The 24,726-nt window shown below is 43.8% G+C and overlaps 1 protein-coding gene across 1 annotated transcript; it reads left to right on the top strand.

The window, feature by feature from the left end:
* Positions 1-612: 612 nt before the first annotated feature.
* On the top strand, positions 613-22,240 carry LOC120939729 (zona pellucida sperm-binding protein 3-like). Its single transcript, XM_040352060.1, has 10 exons — positions 613-766; positions 3,279-3,475; positions 10,624-10,736; positions 14,370-14,464; positions 16,533-16,710; positions 17,497-17,614; positions 17,954-18,042; positions 18,630-18,721; positions 18,929-19,027; positions 22,082-22,240. Exons 1-10 carry the CDS (start codon positions 613-615, stop codon positions 22,204-22,206), a joined length of 1,260 nt encoding a protein of 419 aa, XP_040207994.1. The 3' UTR covers positions 22,207-22,240.
* Positions 22,241-24,726: the final 2,486 nt, after the last annotated feature.

Genomic DNA, 24,726 nt, shown 5'->3' with positions numbered 1-24,726 from the left:
TTTGTTTATAGCCCAAAAAATAAAAACCACACAGGCGATCAAATACCACCAAAAGAAAGCTCTATTTGTGGGGAAAAAAGGACATCAATTTTGTTTGGGAGCCACGTCGCACGACCGCGCAATTGTCAGTTAAAGCGACACAGTCCCGGAAGCTAAAATCTCGTCTGGGCAGGAAGGGGGTGTATGTGCACAGTAGGCAAGTGGTTAAGTATTACATTTGGGCTTAGAGCCTGTTTTTGAAGATTTGTACATATAGATATTAAAGAAGTAAGCTTTACGTAAAATTCTAAAATGCAATGTGCCTAAATTTCAGAGATGTGAAATGGATTCATGAGAAGGCTGTGTATGCTTTTTCACAGGAATGATGATTTACAAAAAGTAGAGCTACACTGTAGCTGTTGCCCGTAGTAACCAATCTTTCATTTTATCTTTCAGTCTCAGATGAAATGAAACAAGCAAAACAGAGAAATTAGGTGTGCACCTAGAAATGTCAAGTCTACCATGTACAAAAGGAGCAGTTTAGTCTGTAAAGAGATTTTAAATTTATATTTCAGTGCTGGATTACATGGCAGCCACAAAGCATACTTTCCTAGACATGTTCTGTGTGCTTTGATGACAGAGTTAATCATGGATCAGCTGATCCTAATTGATGCAGTCTTATATATCTCCCCAAGGCAGGAGGGAGAGAGGAGTGAATTCAATATGGGGCTCTGGTTTGTCCTGGTAGTCTGTCTAACCTGGGTCACCTCTCTCAGGGGTCAGGATGGTGAGTGATCTATGTTTAGCAGCCATTTTGGGATTAGTGCGGTTTGTTCTCTCTAATCTGCTTTTTGTGTTTGACAGATAAGCCACTTATAAGTGTTAATTCATCAATTACAAAATGATTTTCCTTGTTTTGGTGGCTGTCTAATTCAATTTAATATAACCCAGTTAATCATTTTAAAATTGTTGTGGCTTGCAAACTAGTCTGTAAGGCTGCTTTCACACTGGAGTGGCGGGTCTGTTAGCGGTAAAGTAGTGGCAGTTTTTAGTGGTGATTTACCGCTGTTTAAGCAGTGCTCGTGTATGTGGTTTTTTTTTTTTTTTTTTTTTGCTGATAGTGGGGTGCTTTTAACCCCCCAGGAAGGAGTTAAAAGCCCCAGTGTCGTGGCACTTCTGAAGAGCTGCCCATTCATTCCAATGGGCAGGGGTGGTGTAGGAGTACTGTATACAGTGCTCCAAAACTGCCCCAAAGATGCTTGCAGGCTTTTTTTTGTGGGGAAAATATATATATATTATCGTCCCCCCCTACTTTCAGTACGGGCGTTACAATAAAATTTGTGGGGAATGGGAGGCTTAATCACTCCCATTCACGAATTATGGAGATTCAGGCTGCTGCCATTTCCCGAATCTGTTCTGTAGGTCAGTCTGCGCGCCAGGGGTGTGTTGACACCCCTGGGCGACAGTTGGCGCTAGAGGGGTTCTGTGGGATCCACCTCCTTTCAGCAGCCAATCAGGGGGGTTTCTTCCCTCGTTGGGCATGCTGGGAGGGGGGATACATCTGTGGCGCATGCTTTTGGCGGGTTGTTCTTGCGGGGCCCTAAAAACTGCAGAGGTGATCAAATACCACCAAAAGAAAGCTTTATTTGTGGGGAAAAAAGACGCCAATTTTTTTGGGAGCCACGTCGCACGACTGCGCAATTGTCCGTTAAAGCGACGCAGTGCCGAATCGCAAAAAGTGGCCTGGTCTTTAACCAGCAGCAATATGGTCCGGGGCTACACTGAATCCAAGAAGTGTCCGGCAAAATTGCATGCATTTTAGAAAAAACATAATTTTAGGCCTTTTATTTACACTTTGATTTTTGTTAGCAATCACTGTAATAGCAATGTTTTAAATTGGTGAATGGGTTACATCTGTGATTTACTATTGTATGCTATAATTGCCCCACAGCTATCACATGGTACACAGTACTGATAAGCCCAGGTACAATGTGATGGTTCTGGACCAATCACGGGTGTTATTAAAATTGGTTCGTAACAGCTTTATTGGTCACATGATTCTCCACATGTACTGTAGTCTGCTAGAGCTAAACACATATTTTTTTATTTTATACTTTTATCTGATGTTAATCTGTTATGATCTGCTTAAGCTTTGGCTTTAAGGTTTCAACGTTCTGCAGGATGTAATTTGGATCAAGCTGCTAAGACTGTAAGTAATTGTTCAGCCTGAAACTCAGCAGCCACAAATATGTGAGCCAAGCTGTACTCTGGTTGTGGGAGAGGGGTGAACTTTAATGCCATTGCCTAGCACTTGAGCAGAAGTGGGAGCGGGTACCAGTTTCCCAAAAAATGCTGGAAGGTGGAGGCCATAAAGCTGAAATTCCCTTTTTAGCTGAAATACCACTTTAAAGGGGTTGTAAATGTACCCCCCCCCCCCCTAAATAGCTTCCTTTACCTTAGCGCAGTCCTCGTTCACTTACCTCATCCTTCCATTTTGCTTTTAAATGTCCTTATTTCTTCTGAGAAATCCTCACTTCCTGTTCTTCTGTCTGTAACTCCACACAGTAATGTGAGGCTTTCTCCCTTGTGTGGAGTGTCGTGCTTGCCCCCTCCCTTGGACTACAGGAGAGTTGGGACGCTCTCTACATTGCAGATAAAGGAGCTGTGTGTTAGTGGGCATCATGACTCTCCTGTAGTCCGGGGGCGAGCATGACACTCCACACCAGGGAAAAAGTCTTGCATTACTGTGTATAGTTAGACCGAAGAACAGGAAGTGAGGATTTCTCAGAAGAAATAAAGACATTTAAAAGCAAAATGGAAGGATGAGGTAAGTGAAGGAGGACTGCACTAAGGTAAAAAAAAGTTATTTAGGAAAAAAGTGTACCTTTACAACCCCTTTAAGCCATCTCACCAACTGGATTGTAGATTGTTGAAAATCCACTCCACTCAAAAAGCATTCCGCTTGAACAGCTATCGGGTTTTTATTTCAGTCTTTGTCCTGTTGGAGTGATTTACCCTCTTCGGTTTACTGTTTTACCAAAAGTAAGACACCAACTCAGTGTTTGGGTTGCCACTAGAACCATAGAGGTGAAACCTACCAATGAGGTGGACACTAGTTCTGGTGACTAATAAGATGGGAAGGTTCCTTTTACCTCCTGTTTGGCTGTGGGACCAGAAGTCAAGGGAAATATCTCCAATAAAAAAGATGGCAAACTTTTTTTTTTTTTTTTTTATTTATTTTTATTATTATTATACAAGCATTATATGATCCCAACTTGAAATGTGTTTTTTCTTTGCAGCTCCGCCAAACAGTGTATTCTATGGGTGTAATAACACTTTCGTAAGCGTGGCTGTTAAAGATGACCCTCTGGGCTCAAATCAGAGACTGAACCCTGATCAACTGACCCTGGGGAGGTGCCCTGTCTCCAGTAAAACTGCACTCTTGGGCTACTTTGTATTTGAATACCCGTACCAAGCCTGTGGATTTAATAGAATGGTGAGTTTTCTAAGTTTTTAATCCTGTTTTTTGCCACCTATATCCCTTTTTGTATATTGGCAATTTTTTATTTTTTTGCTGAAGTTGAGACCTGCTTGGTCATTGTGGACCTTTTTTTAAGCTTGCGATACAGCCTGACTTTGTGTGTGTGTTTGTTCCCTTCTGTCAACTTTCAGCTGTCCCTCACACTGGGAATCATTCTGTAATGGCCCCCTCCCCATGCAGTTAGTGAGCGGTACCAATCACTGTCTCTTTATAACTGAAGCATAGTAAACTGCTTCAATTTATGAATGAACAGGAGCCTCTGTCTCCTGGTTATTCATCTTCTGTGCAGCTGAGGCTGATGAATCTGTCCTTCTAAACCCAGAACCCTGCATTTACTAGATCTGGTCTCCCACAGTACACGGAACATGCAATTATTTTTTGGGGAATATAAACTGCTAAATGCATGGGGTGTTAAATTTTTTTTATCAGCAGTATATAGCAGTCTTGTTAGTTCTATCATTGTCCGACCGAGCACTGGTTTAAAGCTTGGAGTTTGTTCTCCTCTTGCCTGAGGCTGCAGGGACCTTCTGTCTGGACAGTGCTGATTGACCCTGTGCCAATCGCATGCACCCTCCCAAGGAAAGACTTTTGCAACACACCCCAAACTGAGCATGTGCAGGGTACCCCAAGGATCTGATCTATTAGTAGGTGGATTGGGGACAGTGGAAGGAGAGTATCAGAGGACTGAATCAAACAGCCTTTTTACACATTACAGTGGTCTAACCCCTTATGTTCCTTAGTGAGTATAACGACCATGCTTTACTGCATATACAGACTGATTTTACGGTTGTGGGTTTAGTAACTCTTTAATTCACCTTAAGGGGATGTTTTGGGGGGAGGTGCATTCTAACCTAATCTCAAATGGGTCAAAACACCAGGTGAGCAGTTTGGGTTAGAGGATTGTGGTGGTTATCAGATTGGTATGAAGCACAAGATTTGACACAATTTGGAACTGTCAATTTAAAGATGGCAGGACTTTTACTTTGAGTATATTTTAACCACTTCCCACGTAATGGACTTTGACTGGGGAAATCTGGATGATGCCTCCAGATATCATTTTCAGCTGCCCATTCTGTGCACCGTAAGAACTAGGGTTGTCCCGATACCACTGTAGCGCCTGGTTACTTCCATGTACCGGTGCTATTGAAATTTGGAGGGTAATCAGAGTGCTAATGATTCCGATTACAATGTTCGAGTAGGGTCTCTGTTTCAGCTTGGCTGTACTGTGGGCTCATTCTGTTGTTGCTGGGGTGTTCTCCCACCCCAGGATGATGGGTGGCAGCAGTGGAGTTGAGACTTGGGTGTCCTTTACCAGCAGCCAATCAGGAGGGAGTGTCCTTGCTGGGAGAGGGTACTTATGGAACATGTAAACAGGGGGGAACTAATGCGCACAACCAAACTAACCAAACTGACCATGGGCAAATATACTCAATTAAAATAAATAAAATGTGTGTAAAGCAGCAGCCACTACTAAAACGGTGCTCACGCACCCAAAGACATATGTAAAACAGGGGGTGTAATGGCGCTTGCTAATGGAAAGTTAATAATAAAGTGCAAAAGACAACGCACAGCAACGTATGAATGCTAAACAATATTATTCAATAATATAAACGTGTTCCACTCTTGAAGGCCCTTGATAACATCCACAACTGGGATGTAAAGGGTGGGAAAAGTGGGGATAATGGGTAAATGAAAGCTACAATGAAATAATCATAATCATTGAACAGGTGGGTGTTAAATCCAATCCTAATAAATTCCAGTGCTGTCACCAAAAACAAACAAAAATCGGTGAGAGAAGTGAATAGTGATGACCTAGAAATGATCCAAATGACACAAAATGAGACTCCTCTGTGTTGGGAAAAAAATTGTGCACCAAAAAAATTTTGTGCAAGATGAGCGTAAATATATAAATAAATAAATATTCAAGCATTAATCAATAAATATAAAAAATAGTTCAAATAGATACAATGTTCAAAGTGAATAAACACTAAATACATATAGTTCAAAAAAGTGTTCAAAGTGAATTCCAAAAACTTGCTGAAAAAATATTCCAAACGTGCAAAAAACAGTGTGTGAAGGGTGAAAATATTAAAGTGCTTAATTCCACAGTTTCCCCGAGATGTAAAGAGTTGCTGTAATCACCACACTCTCCTCCAGTGTAGCTATGCAGGCACAAGATAAAAAATGCTAGCCTCTCACCTCAGAACAGGTCAAGCAAGCCTGTTAATATATGGATGCAGCCCAGCAGCACACACTCTGAGTTCAGGAGAGCTCTGTTTGCTCCAATCCTCCAGACCTCTGTTTCGTCCAGATCCTTTATGTTCCCAGGATGCTCCCAGTCTCACACTCGTTCAGTTGGTCTGAACAAGTGTGAGACTGGGAGCATCCTGGGAACATAAAGGATCTGGAGGATTGGAGCAAACAGAGCTCTCCTGAACTCAGAGTGTGTGCTGCTGGGCTGCATCCATATATTAACAGGCTTGCTTGACCTGTTCTGAGGTGAGAGGCTAGCATTTTTTATCTTGTGCCTGCATAGCTACACTGGAGGAGAGTGTGGTGATTACAGCAACTCTTTACATCTCGGGGAAACTGTGGAATTAAGCACTTTAATATTTTCACCCTTCACACACTGTTTTTTGCACGTTTGGAATATTTTTTCAGCAAGTTTTTGGAATTCACTTTGAACACTTTTTTGAACTATATGCATTTAGTGTTTATTCACTTTGAACATTGTATCTATTTGAACTATTTTTTATATTTATTGATTAATGCTTAATTATTTATTTATATATTTACGCTCATCTTGCACAAAATTTTTTTGGTGCACAATTTTTTTCCCAACACAGAGGAGTCTCATTTTGTGTCATTTGGATCATTTGGACCATTTCTAGGTCATCACTATTCACTTCTCTCACCGATTTTTGTTTGTTTTTGGTGACAGCACTGGAATTTATTAGGATTGGATTTAACACCCACCTGTTTTATGATTATTTCATTGTAGCTTTCATTTACCCATTATCCCCACTTTTCCCACCCTTTACATCCCAGTTGTGGATGTTATCAAGGGCCTTCAAGAGTGGAACACGTTTATATTATTGAATAATATTGTTTAGCATTCATACGTTGCTGTGCGTTGTCTTTTGCACTTTATTATTAACTTTCCATTAGCAAGCGCCATTACACCCCCTGTTTTACTTATGGAACAGACGCCATTGAGTCTGGGTCTTCCAGTGTGGCACCCACCTTTAGGGTGACCACATCACGGCGCCCCGGTGTTATGGCCTACCGGGGAATGCGTGCCACATGGTCTGGAACATCTCCACTCTCCATCCTGACAGAGGGGTGCACAGAGCAAAGGGGGACTGGAGGAGGCTTCAAGAACAGTCAGCAGTGATCTGTGGGTGAGTTGCAAGCACAGATCACCCTGTATACATTTCACTAAAGCAGATGGAAGGGGGGGGGCTGTAGGTTATATGGAAATCTATACAGGGTGATTGGCGCTTGTAACTTCCACCCCACCACACAATCACCGCTGACTGTCCAGGTATCGGGTGAAGCATCAGAGCATTTGCCCAAGTACATGTACTCGGGCAAATGCTCGGTATTGATACAATACTAGTATTGGTATTGGGACATCCCTAGTAAGAACAATCTGAGGCAGTTCAGCCTCTTGATAGTTCTTACAGGCTCTCCAACGCTTCGGGCTCACCTGTACGATCGAATTTATCGGTTGCCGCCAAAAGTTTACCATTTACCAGATGATCCTCAGTCATCTTTATGACCCTCGGAGGCCCAGGTGCAACGTTGTGATGTCTGGGCCGGCAGTCATCAAAGCCGAGGATGCAGCTGGAAAGGCATAGTTTATTTTTTCCTCAACATCTCTCCATAAAGGGGACCTGACACACCCTATTCCAAGGGATGTTTACATTCCTTGTAATGGGAATAAGTGATCAAAATTTTTTTTATTTTCTTGTAGCGCTCACCCCCAAAGGAGCCGCTGGTTGATTTTGGGATCGGCCTACTAAGTTACCCTGGCGGTGTCTAGGGGTGTAGTTGTGAGAACAGTGGTAGTGAGGGAAGGTCCAGACAGCCAATAAAAGGTTTTCAATGCTTTTATTGTCCAGGCCAAACACGGCCAACATGAATTCGGAAGGTCAAGGTTGATGAAGAGAACATTGCGGTATCGGGCCTGGATATTAAATGGAGCAGTCAATACTGCTCTGTATAGTACCAATTTTGTAACTTGTCGCCACTCTACTTGGAGTGGGTAAAGTGCCTCTGGACAGACCCCTATAATAGGCCTGGCAGCCGAAGCGTCACTCTGAACTAGCTGGGAGGGACAGGTCTCTCACAGACCCGGCTCTAGGGCCTCTGCCACAGGCCAATTTCAATAAAGGACTTAAGTGAACAAAGAGCGAATCCTCCCAGTAGACTTTTCCTATATAGGCCCCGGATGACAGCAAGCATACCTGTCAGTGGTCCGGACACCCGATCCCAGACTGGGATTTTCTCAACAGGTCATGGAACCCAGCGAACACTGGGGTCCCATTTCTCCTCAGGATGAGGTTCGATGCAGTTTTCGGCTTTGGCCAGGTGGGCTGCGCTGGCGGGGTCCATGGATGTGTGTACCCTGAAGGTGGATACCACACCTGGAACGGGGACCCCGCGAAGATTTTATTTTTTTTAACACGTGACCCCCTCCACAGATATACCCCCCCCCCCCAGCATGCCCTTGCACTGCTAGAAGCCCTCTGGCGCCAACTGGCAGCAAGGGGTGGTATTGCACCCCCTGACCACAGACTGACCCAGTGGACACTTCTGCAAATGACAGAAGTCCCAAATTTAGACAAACCACGAATGGGAGCAAAGTAACTCTCCCATTCCCACTTTAGCGTAGTGCCCATGCTGAAAGCAAGGGGGCACGACTTTTTTTTTTTTTTTTTTTTTCTTTTTTTTTTTTTTTTTTTTTTCAAATCTCCTTTCAGGACAACCTTGGAGAGGGCACAGCTCTGCCTCTTGTGCAGGCAGTGGCACTCTTGGAGCTCGTTCAAGTAAAACCCTGCAGTTTTATTGCCACAAATCCCTAGCAGCGGCTAAAAATGTACACATGCTGCAGCAGAAATTGCGCCCTCTGTTGCTTTTGTGCATGCTATCGCCTGCCAATCGTGACTAATTCAAGTAAATGGGTCACTCCAATTGGGACAGGAGCCAGCACTACAGAGGAGGTATTGGGTTATGCACAGTGCTTTAAGTGGGCCAAAAGAGGTGCCGGTACTCTATTAGGCGCCGGTGCTCCCCCCCCCCCCCCCCCAATACTGAACATGAAAATACCCTTGCCTGCGTGTGATGGGCACAGTGGCTGCATTAGATGGGCACAGTGGCAACAATTGATGGTGGCACAGTGGCTGCGTTTGATGGGCACAGTGGCTGCATGTGATGGCACAGTGGCGACAATTGATGGCACTGTGGCTGCGTGTGTTCGCACAGTGGCTGCATGTGATGGCACAGTGGCTGCGTTTGGTGGCGACAATTGATGGGCACAGTGGCGACAATTGATGGGCACAGTGGCTGCGTTTGGTGGCACAGTGAGGCTGCAATTAATGGGGGGGTTTTTTTAGTCGAAGGCAAGCTCAAAATAACGCAAAAATATTTTTTTCTGCCATTTTTTTTTATTAAAAAACTGATGGTCACCTCAGTCCAACCCCCCCCTCCCTCCAATACAGTCAATTATTTTCTTACTTTCTTCTGTTGCAGTCCTGAGTCCAGGATCCAGACAGTAGCAGCACTAGGAACTGTAGACGCAGGCTGAGCTGAGGCTCCTCGTGACTTGGGCTTCTTTCCTTGCCGCCGACACAGCTCCCTGCGCGAGTACTCCTCTCGCCTCCGGCGTGACGTCACGCGGCGCACGCCGGGGAATGAACCAACTCTCCTCCATGGGGGGGGGGGGGGGGGGGGGTCAAGGAAACGCACAGGACAGGAGTGACAGGACAGAGGAAAGGGAGCCAGGAGCGCACTCGGCAGCAGTGAGTCGGCTCCGGCGGGGCGGCATACAGTTTCTATTGTGACTGCGCTGCCTGTCTGACACGCATTACCGGCCCGCAACTCAAGCCCAGCGGCTGCGATCCGGTACTGTAAACCCATGTACTGGGCGCACGGAGAGGTGCTGGTACTCTCCAGTGCCATTTTTGGAAGTGGCGGTACTGAGTACCGCCGCGTTCCGGCCCAGTTAAAGCACTGGTTATGCGGCTCTTGCTCTAACTTTACAAGTAGTCCTTCTGCATTGCACTTTTGATGCTTTGGGATGGTGGGTCAGCAAGCAAAGACTGCAATCAACTAGACGCCTGTCTGCAATCTACAGGTTGCGGACCCCCCCTTTTTTTGATCAAATGCATATAAGAAGTTAAATCGGGTTTTAAACCCAAACAATTTTCACAAACTACCATATGAGGTACCCAAAAAATCAACAAAATTGATCACTTGTAATGCTCGCTGCCAGCAGTATATAATTGCTAGGCATTGTAAAAACAGTCCATCATTCCTCTAGATTACATAAAGTTGACTCAATTGGATTATGATATGCTCCTGTAATTGCTCCAAAAAATTTCCCAAGATATGGGACCCATGGATCGGCTATAACTTGCTTCCGTAAGGTACTCCGGGATCTCTCCCTCGGTTGTTCAGCCTTTTGTTTTGGATGTAAGGATAAATATTGTGGCTGTATTTCCTATTATGTTTTTGTGCTATTATGTTGACAATGACCTGAGTCGCTTTTGCTGCATTATTGTGCCTATTCATGCTAAACTTTTTCTTTTCCCCAAAAAATATTGAAATTTAAACCCAAACAATTAAGTGTTCTGTGGGGGTGGAAGGGTTAGAACTGTCTGGTTCTGTTTGGCAGGTTCAAATCTTCCCTAATCTTAATTATGTAACCCTTCCATACTCCTAAACTGGAATGATTTGTTTGAAGAGTCATTAAAAGTATGTATTTCATAGTATGATGGACCGTTTATCCTTGCGCTCTGATAGGTTTGTGTGATTCTTAAATGCTCTGAAACCAAAACATTTAGGTATAAACTAGTTCTCTTGTTGCTTTTCTTCCTCAGACCCTTGGGAATGCTGTGAAGTTTTTTGTGGATCTGGTTTACGAGCCTTCATATACAACTGAAAACCAGTATTCTGAGAATTTTTCTGTCCCCATAAAATGCGTGGTAAACAGGTGAGACGATGGTCTGTATGGACATTATACTAGTATAATGAATGATTTGAACGTTCAGGTAAAGGGTGGAACAAATATTTTTTTTCATACAGTAATTTCCCGAAGTAGTTCATCTGCCAAAGAATTGTGGCTATCCAGGGATTGGCTTGGTAGAAAGGGTGAGCAAGCCCAGACTGTTCCTAAATAGGCAAGGTGCAATTGGCCTTTTGTGAAACAGTGTTTTTATAGCCAACAAAATGGCTCAAGGGTTGGTACTTGGTCAACACAAAGTGTCCCTTGCTGCAGTTTTTAGTTGAAATCTTCAGTAGTGTGGGATTTCCCTACACCTGGAGCCATAATATTGGCTGCCTTTCTGTGGCATTAAATGTTATGACTAAACTTGAGTTTTAAAAAAAATCCAGACTCTGAGTTCACCTCAGTGACAAAGCATTTAAATATGGGAAAGGCCCTTAAGGCTTCACCCTACTGTACTATAAAGTTCAAAGCCCCCTAAATTTTATAAAAGCATTCAACGTCTTGTGCCAGCACTCACCTCTGCAACCAGAAGCATGATCAGCCCACATATGATTCATAAAGCTGGAAAGGACCAGAAGCTTCATCACAAAGTCAAATGCAGAAATGAAAGGAGTGGTAAAGGCAGAAGGTTTTTATTTGGATCTTAATGCATTCTATGCATGAAAATAAAAAACCTTTTTGTTACAGCCTCCCCAGCACCCCTAATTACTTACCTGAGCTCCAGCGATGCCCATGAGTGTCTAAGGCTTTCAGAACACTCCTGATTGGCTGAGACACGGCAGCACCATTGGCTCCCGCAGCTGTCTCAGTCAGGGTGGAGGGCAGGGCTCCATGTCTGGATACATGGAGCTCTGACTCTGGTGCCCCTGTAGAGAGATGTTGGCCGAGGGGGCACTCGATAGGAGGGAGGGCCCAGGAGCAGCAAAGTGGGACCCAAGATGAGGAGGATCCAGGCTGCTCTGTGCTAAACTGCAGAGGGGCAAGTATAACATGTTTAAAAAAAAAAGGGGCCTTTACAGTCACTTTAACCACTTGCCGCCCACCATATAGCAAAATGACGTCAGCAAAGTGGTTCTGTTGTCCTGACCAGACATGATCAGGATAACTAAGCCGGCGTGTTCCCACAGGGGCACGCATTGCGAAGTTGGGTGCTGTCAGTCTGACACACCATCTCTGTAGTATGAAGCCTCTGACGAAGGCTTCTTGCTAGGTGATCAGCTGTGACCAATCACAGCTGATCATTGCATGAACCAGGAAGTGCCGGTAAATGGCTTTTCTTGGTTCGTGCTGACAGGCAGCTCTCCCTGTTGGAGGGGGTCTGCGCTGATTCAACCCCAGTGGTGGTCAAATACTGCCAGCAAGGTCTTTTGTGGCAAGAAAATGTTAACATTTGTTCTGGTACAGTGTTTCATGACCAATTGTCATTCAAAGTGTGACGAAGCTGAAAATTGTCCTGGGCAGGAAGGGGTGAAAGTGTTTGGTAATGAAGTGGTTAAATATGAATGGATAGCTTTCAAATGTTCAAACCATCAAAAGTGGCCTGTTTGCAAGTGTTAAGGCCCTTTGGACATAAATGTTGAGGCTCTGGTCCATTTTATTATAGCTGTACCAACTACTTTTTTGCAAGAAGCAGCACGGGCTCCATTGCCCTTTCTGGACCAATGGGAGAAGGATTCTCATTACTCTGGCTTTGTTTAATATTTAAAATGCTTACCCTGTCCTACAAATAGCCTATAAATCTGTGTAGCGCTACCCCCTCAGAAGCCGCTGGTTAGATTTGGGATCGGCATAATTATGTTACCTCTGTGATGTGTCTAGGGGTGATGACGATGATGAGAGCAATGACGGAATGTCCAGACAGTTGACGTTTTCTGTGCCTTTATTTGGGGTCAAACATGAATGAATGAAAAACTTATATAGCGTAACACATGCGAACTTAATCGCCTCTGGGCCAACAGTCAACGTGTGGTAGAGAGAAAAAGGTTGGTGAAAATGAAGGACTTTGCAGATTCAGGCTATAGATAAAGAAGCAGTCCTGCCTCCAATGAATATTCTTGATGCGTCGCCACTCCAGGCGGAGTGGGTATAGTGCCCCTGGACAAGTCCCTCTCACAGGCCTGGCAGCCAGGGTGTCACTCGGAACGTAAAATAGAAAATTCCGCGCCAAATATAAAGTGCTAGATTAAACTAAATAAGCTGCTCCTCAAAGAACAATACTGAATTGTGATAATGAAAATGGAAGGTAGAGGGCGCTCAACCACACAATAGTGATTGTGAAATGTGGGATACCACACAACAACGTGCAACAATTAATAAATATTAAAAACTAATAAAATACGTTTCCAAAAGCATATGTGAACAGTGATTGCTGAAACAATATACAGCAGAAATGTCCCACACAGATGTGCATGAATACGCAGATTCCTCTGCAGTGTAAGCAAAAAACACTGAGGTTCACTGTGTTAAACACCAAAAAAATATAAAAATAAAAATAGAGTCCCAATAGCATGCATAGAAAGCCAAACGAATCTTGACAATTACTGTGATCTTCCTAGTGGAGAAAAGTAGAAAATGCCACCACCATACTTTTCAAATTTCACTTGTTTCCACCCAAGGTGCTTTGTATATAAAGTGCTCTTACCAGAGCCTGTTGACCACTTTACTTAAAAAGATGGTCATACGGGCTAGTGCAGGATTGTGCCTACACACACATGGATATGGACTATTGAATCTCGTTTCCAGGCGTTCCAGATAAGGATGATATGCAAAAAAAGAGAACCGGTAGACGCCGATAGCGTAATAAAGTTCTAATAATAAACAACTAAAAACAACGGAAAGCCAAATGGCCTCTTGCTTTAAAAGTGCCTACCCGGCACTGGGACTGCAGGCCTGTCACCGCCAATCTGCGGTTCAAAACAGGCAGTTTTGGTCACGAGACGCCCCCCCGCTCTGGTGAAGCTGACAGGAAGGAGTTTATGGTGGAACTACGGCAGTGGTATCCGATCCTGACAACCCAAGTTTTGAACCGCAGATTGGCGGTGACAGGCCTGCAGTCCCAGTGACACAACCAAGATTTGGTGGGAATCCCATGCATTATGCTTTTCTGCATATGTGGCTTTTCTTATACTGCCATATTGTACCTGTTTTATTGAGTTATGCTGTATTTCTACTGCTTTTCTCATGCATGTTGTGATTTACTTTACATGTACTACTGATCAATCAAGATGTGTGCTGTCTTTCGTTTCTGTATTTTGTACTAAAATTGAAACTCTTTAAAAAAAATGAGGTATAAATATATGCAATCTAGAAAGTAATATTGTGACAAGCATATTTTACCCATGGAGGTGCCCGGCATGTAGATCTCTAATGCAATGGCTTGGAGGTTCTATGCTTGGCAGACTGGTCAAGGCAAAATCTTGATAAGGTGTGTGTGTGTGTGTGTGTGTTCGTGTGTGTTCCCTGGGCATGATCAGTCGATCTCAACCGAAACTGATTAAGTAAAAAAAAATTGAAGTCTTAAAATTTCCACTCGGAAGGAAAGATTTAGCTTTTTCCTGTGGGCAACATCTCAACTGGTGTACTTGATGCAGATTTTTTTTTTTTATATTTTCCCTTCAGTTCCATGACCCCAGCTCCTATACCTATGACTACTACATTGCTTGCATCTGCATCTGGAATGGGTAACCTTAATTTCAGCTTCCGCTTCATGAAAGGTGAGGATTGGTGTGGGGGGTTTTACATTTAATGTAGCCTAAAATTTTTTTTATGAAAAGTATATTATACTGTCAGATGTAAAAAATGCACAATACAACATCAGTATACCCTCAAATATGAGGACAACAGAAATATGGTAATAAGTTCCCTCCTGAGATGGTATTTTATGCTCCATTCCCCCCCCATGACCAACCCTATGAAGGAGGACATTGGCAAAAAGTTGCGATGCTGAAGATCTGTGTGGAAAAAGTCCAGAAAGTCCCAAATATTATTCAGTGATTCAACTCGATACAAATTGTGAGTGCCATTTTGTGCTCACAAGAGACCCTGGGTGGACAGGACCACCACTTACTAGTTGGATGTTATTATAAAAGGTGATTATACTCCTTTTTAATGGCTTAACTGGCTTTTCAGTAAAAACAGTTTGGGGGTAGACCTAAACTCCACTTTCCATGCTTGCATAAAAAGCTTATTAAACTTGCGTACCTGTCATTTACAAATATTTGTGGGCTTAAATAAAATGGCTTTTTGTACACAATGTGAGGTGCTCTAGTCCTTTTGTGTTAAGTTGGCAGCTACAAAAACTGTAGCTGCTGACTTGATAAACACTTGCCTGTCCCAAGATCAGCGATGTGCTTCAGTCTTCTGTCCCCAGCATCTCAACTGTGGGCACCCAGCTGTGCCAGGTGCCCACTGTTTATGCTGCGCTTTGTGAATGGTCCTGCAGTCTTCTGGGACCTGTAAAGCGTCCCCAGATGACACTGGAGGGGAAGACGAGAACTTTGCTTGGATCACATAGGTCTGGGGTGTCAAACGCAATTTAATTGTGGGCCGAATCAGCATTATGATCTCAAAAGGGCCGGTTGTATCTGCAAGATGTCCAGTGCAGCCCCTCCCCTTACATTGGATGTCAAGAGCCATCCCGCCATCAGAACTTAAGTCCCCCACTCTCCCTTGCATTACAGTGCACCCTCTTTCCTTATGCTGCTGGAAAGAAGCTAGATGCATTGCTTGAAAGTACGGGGTTTGGGGGGGGGGGGGTCATCTGGAGCAGAGGTGCGAGGGCCACATGAAATGGCCTGGAGGGCTGAATTCGGCCTGGGGCCTTGTGTTTGACACCTGTGACCTGATTCGAGCTGGAGTGGGTACCTATCAAAACAAGCTAGATCTGGGAAGAGGAATGATGGGATGCCAGTGTCTTGGCAAATTTGGATGGCTGCTGCAGGGGAAATCTGTGCCAGAGAATGGTAAGGGTTGGAAGCAAATGTGTGGGGGCACAGTGAGCCCTGAAGATGGGCCACTGACCATAGTTGCCTGGTAGGCTTGATTTGGCTCAGTTTGGCAACCCATGTTTTTTAGTTTGGATGACCAACATTGAATAGCAATCTCTTTTGAAGGTTGTAATTCTTCTGTGCCTAAATATAACTTTCTCAGTAAAATTAACCTGCCCACCTAAGGCCATGTAGTTTAATTGCTTTGAAAGCCCTGCTAAGCTATGCTTCAGTACGGCCTTTCCAATGGGACATGGTGGGAGTGTTTTGGTGAAAAAAAGTGCTCATGCTGTCAATGGGTTTGCAAAAACTTTCTTGCTAGACAGCAACGCTTTTATACATTGATGCTTCAAAGGTGTCTCCCAGATTATGCTTGGGAGTGGAACTACAACTCTCAATCAAATGTTTAATGAACAGAGCTTCTCAGACATGCCATGCTGGTAACTTGTGGGACATTTGGGAACCAATATCTTGGCATCGTTTAAAACGCAGGCACATTGTTTTGATGGTTCAAAGATTATTCCAGATCTGTTGTAAATACATTGGGGTTGAATATAAACCTACGGACAATTGACAAAGCCTTTACTCTGCTCTCCTTCCTGGGGTGTGCAGTGTGACATCGGATCCCCACCCTCTGCAAGCTCAGAAAAGCTGTGTTAATTCTGGACTTCAAATGGATGTAGAGAAGAGATGGTCACAGATGAATGGGTACAGCTTTGGAGGAATTGTTTCATTTGTGTATAACCTGAGGCTTGTCGCTATTACCATTCTCTTTAAAAAAAATGTCTCCCATCAGATGACTTCTCAGGGGCTTCAAATTCAAAAGTCTTTTTCTTGGGCTCTCCCATCAACTTGGAACTCTCTGTGGATATAGGATACCACATGCCTATGAGACTCTTTGTGGATGAAGGCATAGTGACTCCAACTGCAGACACCACTGAACCACCAAGTTATGATCTGATCACCAACCATGGGTAACCATTTTGTATATCAAATTAGACATGTAATTGGCTAGACTGTGGGTGGATTTCTTATTTATAGTCCTAGTTCAGCTATGCATTCTATCTCAATTTGTGTTAAGGCTTCTGGTCTTAACATTATCCAAATGCACATACAAATCGTGTGTGTTAAGTTCCTAATCTGAAAAGTAACACGGCATATTGTGGCATGCTTGATTTTCATGGGGGTGTATTCAGATCAATAGCTCAAGGCTCAGAAAATGAAGGAATTTGTTTCCAGCCTAAACTGCAACCAAGACTAGATATAGAGAAATGTAACAAAGACCTCAATAAATCCTATTTGAATGGGGACGTGTGTTAAGAAGGTTCATCTTCTGACAAATACACGATTTCTTGTCCAGAAGTCGTGCATAAAGTCCTGCTACATCACTTCAGGTTGTCCCCTTTTGCAGGTATAGCTATAAAACATAAAAAATGTGTCTATGCGGTTTTAAAATCCATTAATATGGTCTTGGTTGCTTTATTTTTTAGCTCTGATGGCCTTAAAGCCCAATTAAACACTTCTATCCGTTCTGCAACTGTCATGGTGCTGCACATGTGATCAGTTATGACACCAGCCATTTCATGGTTTGACAGTTTTTGGTTGAGGCTATAGGCAAATGTGACAGTTGGCAATCCCAGCATTCCAGGAATGGAACTGCTTTTTGAAACCTTTAAATCATTGGGTTTAGATTTACTTTAATTTACTGGGTGGGATACAAAAACTGCACAAGGCTAAGGCATTATTATTATTTTCTGCAGATGTTTTGTAGATGGAAAGGTGGCACACTCTAAGTTTGTGATGCAAGATCAACCGAATCAGATAAATTCCATATGGCTGACTTTTCCAGCAATGAAATTTGTGACAGACAGTGATGAGGCAAGTATTTATTTCCTTCAAACTTTCTAGGGCTACATGACCAGGGGTTGGCAGAAGGAACAGCTGCCTTGGGCACTCTGAGGTTGTAGGGTGCTGTGGGGAGATTTGGTGATATGGGGGGGGGGGGGGGGGTTAAGAATAGTTCTAGAAGGGGAAATTTGGGGTGTGCTAGGAGAGTGGTGCTTTATGGGGAATTGGGGAAGAGTATTTGTGCTAGAAGAGGTGATGGGGTGGGGGGGGGGGGGGGTTGAGATTTGTGCTGAGAATGTGTTCTTCTATATAACTTTTTAGTGTAAACCTTGTCATGTGGGCCTCTACTTAACATCTTTATTTTGGCAGATCTACCTTACATTTAGGCTGGTTGTCTGGGACCCTAAAAGTGTAACTGAGCTCAGGAAGGCATGTTCCTATTTACCTGACGGAAATAGGTAGGAGAATGCGGTTAATATTTCCTTTGCCTGTATTAAACTTCCAAAAAGGAAACTTGTGGGGAAAGTGTTTCCAAGGAAAACAAATGTCTCTGTCCCAACCCACAATCTCTCTAAGGCATTATGTGGAAGATTGAGGGGGGCTTGCATATGTTTATGCAACTTGTAATCCTCCATTCACAAGCTGTAATTTGTTGGGCAGATTACACTACACGACATCCCTTTCTGCAGCTTCCCCATTGAAATCTATTGACCCTTTCCAAAAAATGCAGAGGCACAAAATGCATTGATGTGAACACACCTCCCATAGGAACCCATGTTGAAGTCCTGCATTTCTGCAAAAAAGCATGAGAAAATGCATTGGTGTGAATGGAGCCCTGAAAAGGAAACCAATACAGCCATCTAAGAATTGGTGCTGTTGAATTACTTTCAGCATCTTGGGGCCCTATAAAAACTGAACTGAGCACCCTGTTGGCTCTTTGTGGGTGTTAATCTCCCTAATGGGCACAGATAACAATAAAAAAGTGGTGGTAGTAGTAGTAGTAATAACTTTGAAGTTGCCAATGACAGTAAGATTCTCTCCTCAGGTGGGAGCTACTTGGTAATGCTGACAATACTGTATGCACTTGCTGTGATGGAGTCTGTACCAAAAGCTCCAGAAAGAGGAGGAATGTTGATGGTAGGTGGAGACTTGCCCATATGAAAATTCTTAATTTGTGTGTGTATATGTGTATGTGTGTGTGTATGTATATGTATGTATGTGTGTATATATATATATATATATATATATATATATATATATATATATATATATATATATATATATATATATATATATATATATATATCCTTTTTTTTTTTTTTTTTCCCCCTCCTTTTTGTAAAGAAAATGAAGATGGTGGACTTGTTCATACAATGGTTCTTGGACCTTTCAAAGTACACAGCCCATCTGGTTCTGCTGATGAATCCAGAGCAGCAGAGACAGGTAATTAAGCATCAGCCCCAAACCAATGGCTGAATTGTTCTTTGTTAAAATGAGCTTTGTTTTTATTTTTTTTCACAGGACATACACTGGTGATTCAATGGTCACAGGGCCGTCTGTATGGATGAGCGGTTTATGCTTGGGTTCAATTCCTTGGGGGGGGGGGGGGGTTGGAATCCTGCTTTCTGGCTGTATTCAAGGCTGATAGTCAAGCTGTTGCCAAAAAGGCATGGGAAGCTAGGCCCTGTGAAGTTGATGCAAACAATATTTTTGTGCATGCTCAATCATACAGTAGGCACATTTTAAAGCATCTCCCTTGTTAGGTTTACCTGCCAAACATTATGTAAAGACTTTCTGCAATGAAATTGGGTAGTTAACTCTGAAATAATGGTGTAGTTGCCACTCTGGATACCACTCTACAGATTCTATACACACCCAACCCTTTTAGCTCCAATGTGTGATTTGTTGCTTTGAGGATGCACTATATTGTCAAAAGTATTGGAATGCCTGCCTTTTACAGGCACATGCACTTTAATGGCATTCCAGTCTTGGTCTGTAGGGTTCAATATTGAGGTGGCCCACCCTTTGCAGCTAGAAGAGTTGAAGCTGTTCTGGGAAGGCTGTCCACAAGGTTTAGGAGTTTCTATGGGAATGTTTGACCATTGTTCTAGATTGAGCTCAGGCACTGAGGGACAAGAAGGCCTGGTTCGCAGTCTCTGATCCAATTCATCCCAAAGGTGTTCCATCAGGTTAAGGTCAGGACTCTGTGCAGGCCAGTCATGTTTATGGACCTTGCTTTGTGCACTGGTGCGCAGTCATGTTGGAACAGGAAGGGGCCATCCCTAAACTGTTTCCACAAAGTTGGGAGTATGAAATTGTCCAAAATGTCTTGGTATGCTGACGCCTTAAGCATTCCCTTCATTCAACAAGCCAACACCTGTAAAACAACCCAACGCCATAATCCAACCCCCACTCCAAATGATTTGGACCAGTGCACAAAGAACCATAAAGACATGGACAAGTGAGTTTGGGGGGGGGGAACTTGCCTGCAGAGTCCCGACCTCAACCCAATAGAACACCTTTGGGATGAATTGGATCAACTGTCTGCCGGTGTCTCACGATCGGTTCACAGAGCTGCAGAACGGGGAGAGGCAAATGTAAACGGGCATCTCCCCGTTCTGCCTAGTGACACTGTCACTGATCGTCTGCTTCCTCTCATCGGAAGCAGCGATCAGTGATGTGTCACTCATAGCCACTCCCTCCTAACAGTTGGCATCACTCCTAGGACACTTAAACCCTTCCTAGCCTCCTAGTGGTTAAACCCCTTCACTGCCAGTCACTTTTATACAGTAAACTGTGCATATTTATAGCACTGATCGCTGTATAAATGTGGTCCCAAAATGGTGCCAAGTGTCAGATTTCGTCCGCTATAATGTCGAAGTCACGATAAAAAAAAATCGCAGATCGCCGTCATAACAAGTAGGGGGGAAAAAAAATTATAATGCCACAACTACCCTTATTTTGTAGACTTTTGTGCAAACCAATTGGTGTGTGTGTGTGTGTGTGTGTGTGTGTGTGTGTGTGTCCTAAACTATGGAGAATTTTTTTGTGGGTGGGGGATAAACCTGGGACTTGTGTTCAGAGACTCGTATACAAAAAGGTAATGTAATTTTATTTTGGAAACAAGCTTAAACTTCATGTGCTGTAGTGATAATGCTGGCAATGTGTTCATATGTTTGCGACCTTAAACTATTACCCAAACCTGTGTACCCCATATGGGCAATGTGCCATACAACAATTAAAGGGATACTGGTAGAGAAATTAAATTTGCACGTGAACAATGGAAAAATCTATGGACATCTACATTAAACCTGCTGTAAATTTGTTACTGGTGAGGTCCGATGGGGGGGGGGGGGGGAGAAATGTATAACAGCTTGTCATAGTTTAGCATGTATTGTGTATACCTTTTTACCAGCCAGTACAGTACATAGGCTTTTTAGTTTCTATTTTTTTTTTTAGAAGATTGTGTGTTTTAAAAAACAAAGTGTAGGTTGTTGGTACCATTTCTTTAGGGGTATTTATTTTAAACCAAGTATAAAAAGTGGCCTGCTGTGGGGGACCAGTGACACACTACAAATGATCTAGGTCAGTGATGGCACACCTTTTTGAACCCAAGTGCCCAAACCGTGATGCAAAACTAACTTTTCAAAGTGCCAACACAGAATTAAACCTAACAGTGACTCTGTACAGGGATGGAACTGATCATCCCTATGGGACCAAAAACATATTCTATCAGATTCGCTCAGTTCAGGAATGCATTAGGCTCAGAATGCACTGACCTACCTGACACATACTTCCTGCACTACTCATGCCCATCCCCCCCCCCCCCCCCATAGAATTTAGATTGGAGGATCCATGGCCTCATAGTCCAGCTCTCCCTGAGCAGTATTGTAGGAATCCCCACCATCCATACGCTTGTCGATATCCCTGCTGCTGGGAGGTCAGCTAGCAGCCTCTGCACCTCTCCCCATGGCTGATCTCCTAGCAGTGCCCATCCCCCTCCACTGTTTCACAGGCTGAACCAAAGCCATTCTGGAGCTGGAATAGGGTGCCTGCAGAAAGGAATGCCCAAATGCCTTACCGTAGGAGTCTGGTGGAGGAAGGATTTTACAGCCCCCCCCCCCCAAAACATTGCACATGGGGCAAAATGACTGACTGCGCACCCCCTGCCAATGTCACTGGCGCAAGGAAGGGAGCAGACTCCTCTGACTGCCTGGGGGATTCCCCATGTGTGCCAACAGAGGGCTTGGCATAGGTTGACTATTGCAATAGGTTCACTATCGCTGACCTAGGTTATGTACCTCTGTTCCTGTTGCCTATGGTCTTTGTAAAGTCACAACATGAAAACTAGTGTAAATTGGTGTACACACTAACCTATAGAATAACTTGTGGTTATCCTTTTTGACACTTCAACTATTTTGAATCCCACTGTTTTATGGTAAACCTGACTGCTGACTCTAGAAGGCAAATTTTATTAATATATTTTTCTTTTTGCAGGCTTTTCTATGCCACCTGCTGTTGGAGCACTTTTCCTGGAGCTGGCTGTTCTTTTGCTGCTGTGCATTGGAGTTGTACTGTATGGCTGGTCCAAACAAAAAGACGGAATGCTGCCTTGTCACTGAAATTTGCTTTTTAAATAAAAGTCTTTCAATAGTACTGCCTCTTGGGTTTTAGTTCAAGTGTCGGATGTGTCAAACTCATCCTTGCAGTGCTAATAAATTGGTTGGTATTAGGCCAAAAGCAGTGGATCGGAGGCTTCTACAGGGAAAAGGACTATGGTGTCCAGCTCTAGTCAGTTTTTTGCATAAAAGACCAAGATTGTTGCACGCTGAACAAAAGTTCCTGCTTTTAGAAAAACAGGTTTACTTCAATATGCACAGACCATCAATAACATTAAAGCAGAACTATGTTCCTCACTAAAATGTGGGGCTGAGGTTGTATACATCATACTGAACGGTGTTCCAGGTGCAACTTGAGACCTTCCTGTCCCATACCTGGAACACACTAAGTCTGTCTCTCAGCCAGTCCAAGAATGTGATGTACATTGGCAATCAATACACAGCTTTCTCTGGCGGAGCCACGGGTTGTGACAGCAGCCCACCGCTGACCCAGACAATCAGAGGAAGCTTTGTATTAATTAAATACATTGCTTCTCTGATTAGACTGAGTGCTGATCAGAGACTCTATTTTGTTCTAGGTATGAGAAGGGAAGTCTTGGCTTGAACCTGGAACATGGTGCAGTAAGCGTGTGTTTATCTCGCATCCAGAGGCCTCACATGTTGGTGAGTGATGGTTTGCTTGGGCCAACTTGTAAAGTGTAGCAAAAGCTGGAGCTTAGCTTTAAGATCGCTGACAAGGTGAAGTGAATAACTGATTATCTTGTTACAATGGCATCTGAAAGTCGGTAGGATGTATTTGGCAGGAAGTAAACGGGGCCATGAATTTTTTATTTTTATTTTGGAAAGCCAAAAAAATTGCAGTTTGTACTACTGATGGGGACTTTATTTTCTTTATTGTACACCACGGGACACAGAGTCCTTATCTTTACATAATGGGTTAAGAGTCACTGGCAGTGATTGGACACTGGCACAACCAATTGAAGACAGTCTCCCCCTCCATATAACCCCCCCTCCTATCAGGGAAGCACTTTTTTTCTTTTTTTTTTTTTGCCAGTGTCTAAAGGTGTTGGACACGTGAGGATGTGCAAAGGATTGCTCTGCTAAAGACCCTCTGGGGGTAGAAGGAGCTATGCTTTGGGATCCATCCAAGACGCTATTATGCTGAAACTGGATGGGATCCGGGCCTCATGGAGCAGGCGTAGCCTGTAATGTCTCTTCGGAGGACTGGGCTCTAGGGTCCAGCACTTTCGTTACAGCAGCTAAAAGTCCTGGTTGGAGTCTTTTACAAGGCCCAGGGGAAAGGAATCCTTTAAATAGGAACCCATATCCCTGAAGGTTGGCACACAAACCTGCCGAGATGGGTGAAGATTGGTGCTGTCTGAATTTTTATTTTAGCAGAAAACCTGCAGTGGGGATAAAGGTAAGAGAAAAAGGATCCTAAGAACAAGCTTAAGGACCTTTTTCGAATTTGGAGTAGGGTGTCTTCTCTTTTTAGGCCACTAGAGGGAGTAAAGCGCTAAATTCTCCCCTCACTCTGTAGAATGTCAGATCCGTAGGACAAGCACATTCACAGAGCTCTGTATTAGGATGGCCACAGCTTCTCTTCTCCAGATGCTGGGTAAGTGCAGCACAGCAGGAATAAGCAGTGGGAGGCTTTCCCTGATCCAGCAAGCTACCATATGTCACACGTGCGCACTTTATTGGCGGAGGGGGGGGGATCCAAAACTGAGCCATAAGAGGATAGTTCAGGCCAGCAACTCTTCCCTTGGGGACACAGCACCCGGGGCACATAAGATCCATGTGGTTGGTAGGGCGCTACCAAGAGAGTGCCCTACTCTATAGCATGAAACTGTTTAAAGCGGAGGTTCACCCAAAAGTGAACCTCTGCTTTTTGGAACCCCCCCCCCTCCGGTGTCACATTTGACACCTTTCAGGGGGTGCAGATACCTGTATAAAACCCTTTTCTGCTTCCCAAATGCTAAGGTCACATGTGCAATGTTGTGCTGAAATGGTGCGTACTGCATTCAGGTTGCCCTCTTCGGAGTTAATGGAATCACCTGCCTACTCTCTTTTGGCTCGTTAAAATTCCTGCAGGGTGCATGCTCTGTTCCGGGTTCATCCTTTATTAAAAAAGCTAATCTACACAGACTGGTTACATCCGGACAAGCATTTCTCACCTCCATAGAAGTTTGATATTCTTTATCCTATGAGAAAGTGTTTTCCAAGAGGTGGAGCCTGCCTTTGGTAGATTCAGCTATTTATTGTGTAAAAAAGAACCTGACTTGTCCAGTGGATAACGTACAGGTGTTCAAGGACCCTTCGGAAAAGAAACTGGAATTTTTACTGAAATCTTCCTTCTGGCTGGGTCAGTTGCCCAACCTGCTGTAGCAATGTGTTGGGTCCTCAAGGACCAGGTAAAACGGGCTGAAGGAGCTGCCTCCAGAACAAGTCAAATTGTGGGAGAATTTGCCTGAAGCCTTATGTTTTACAATTGACGCAATGAAAGATTCGATTCAGCAAGCA

This window comes from Rana temporaria, chromosome 1 (assembly GCF_905171775.1).
Source record: "Rana temporaria chromosome 1, aRanTem1.1, whole genome shotgun sequence".
In the NCBI taxonomy this organism is placed as follows: domain Eukaryota; kingdom Metazoa; phylum Chordata; class Amphibia; order Anura; family Ranidae; genus Rana; species Rana temporaria.
Note: the sequence above shows the minus strand (reverse complement) of the source record. Positions and strands in the feature narration are given on the sequence as shown.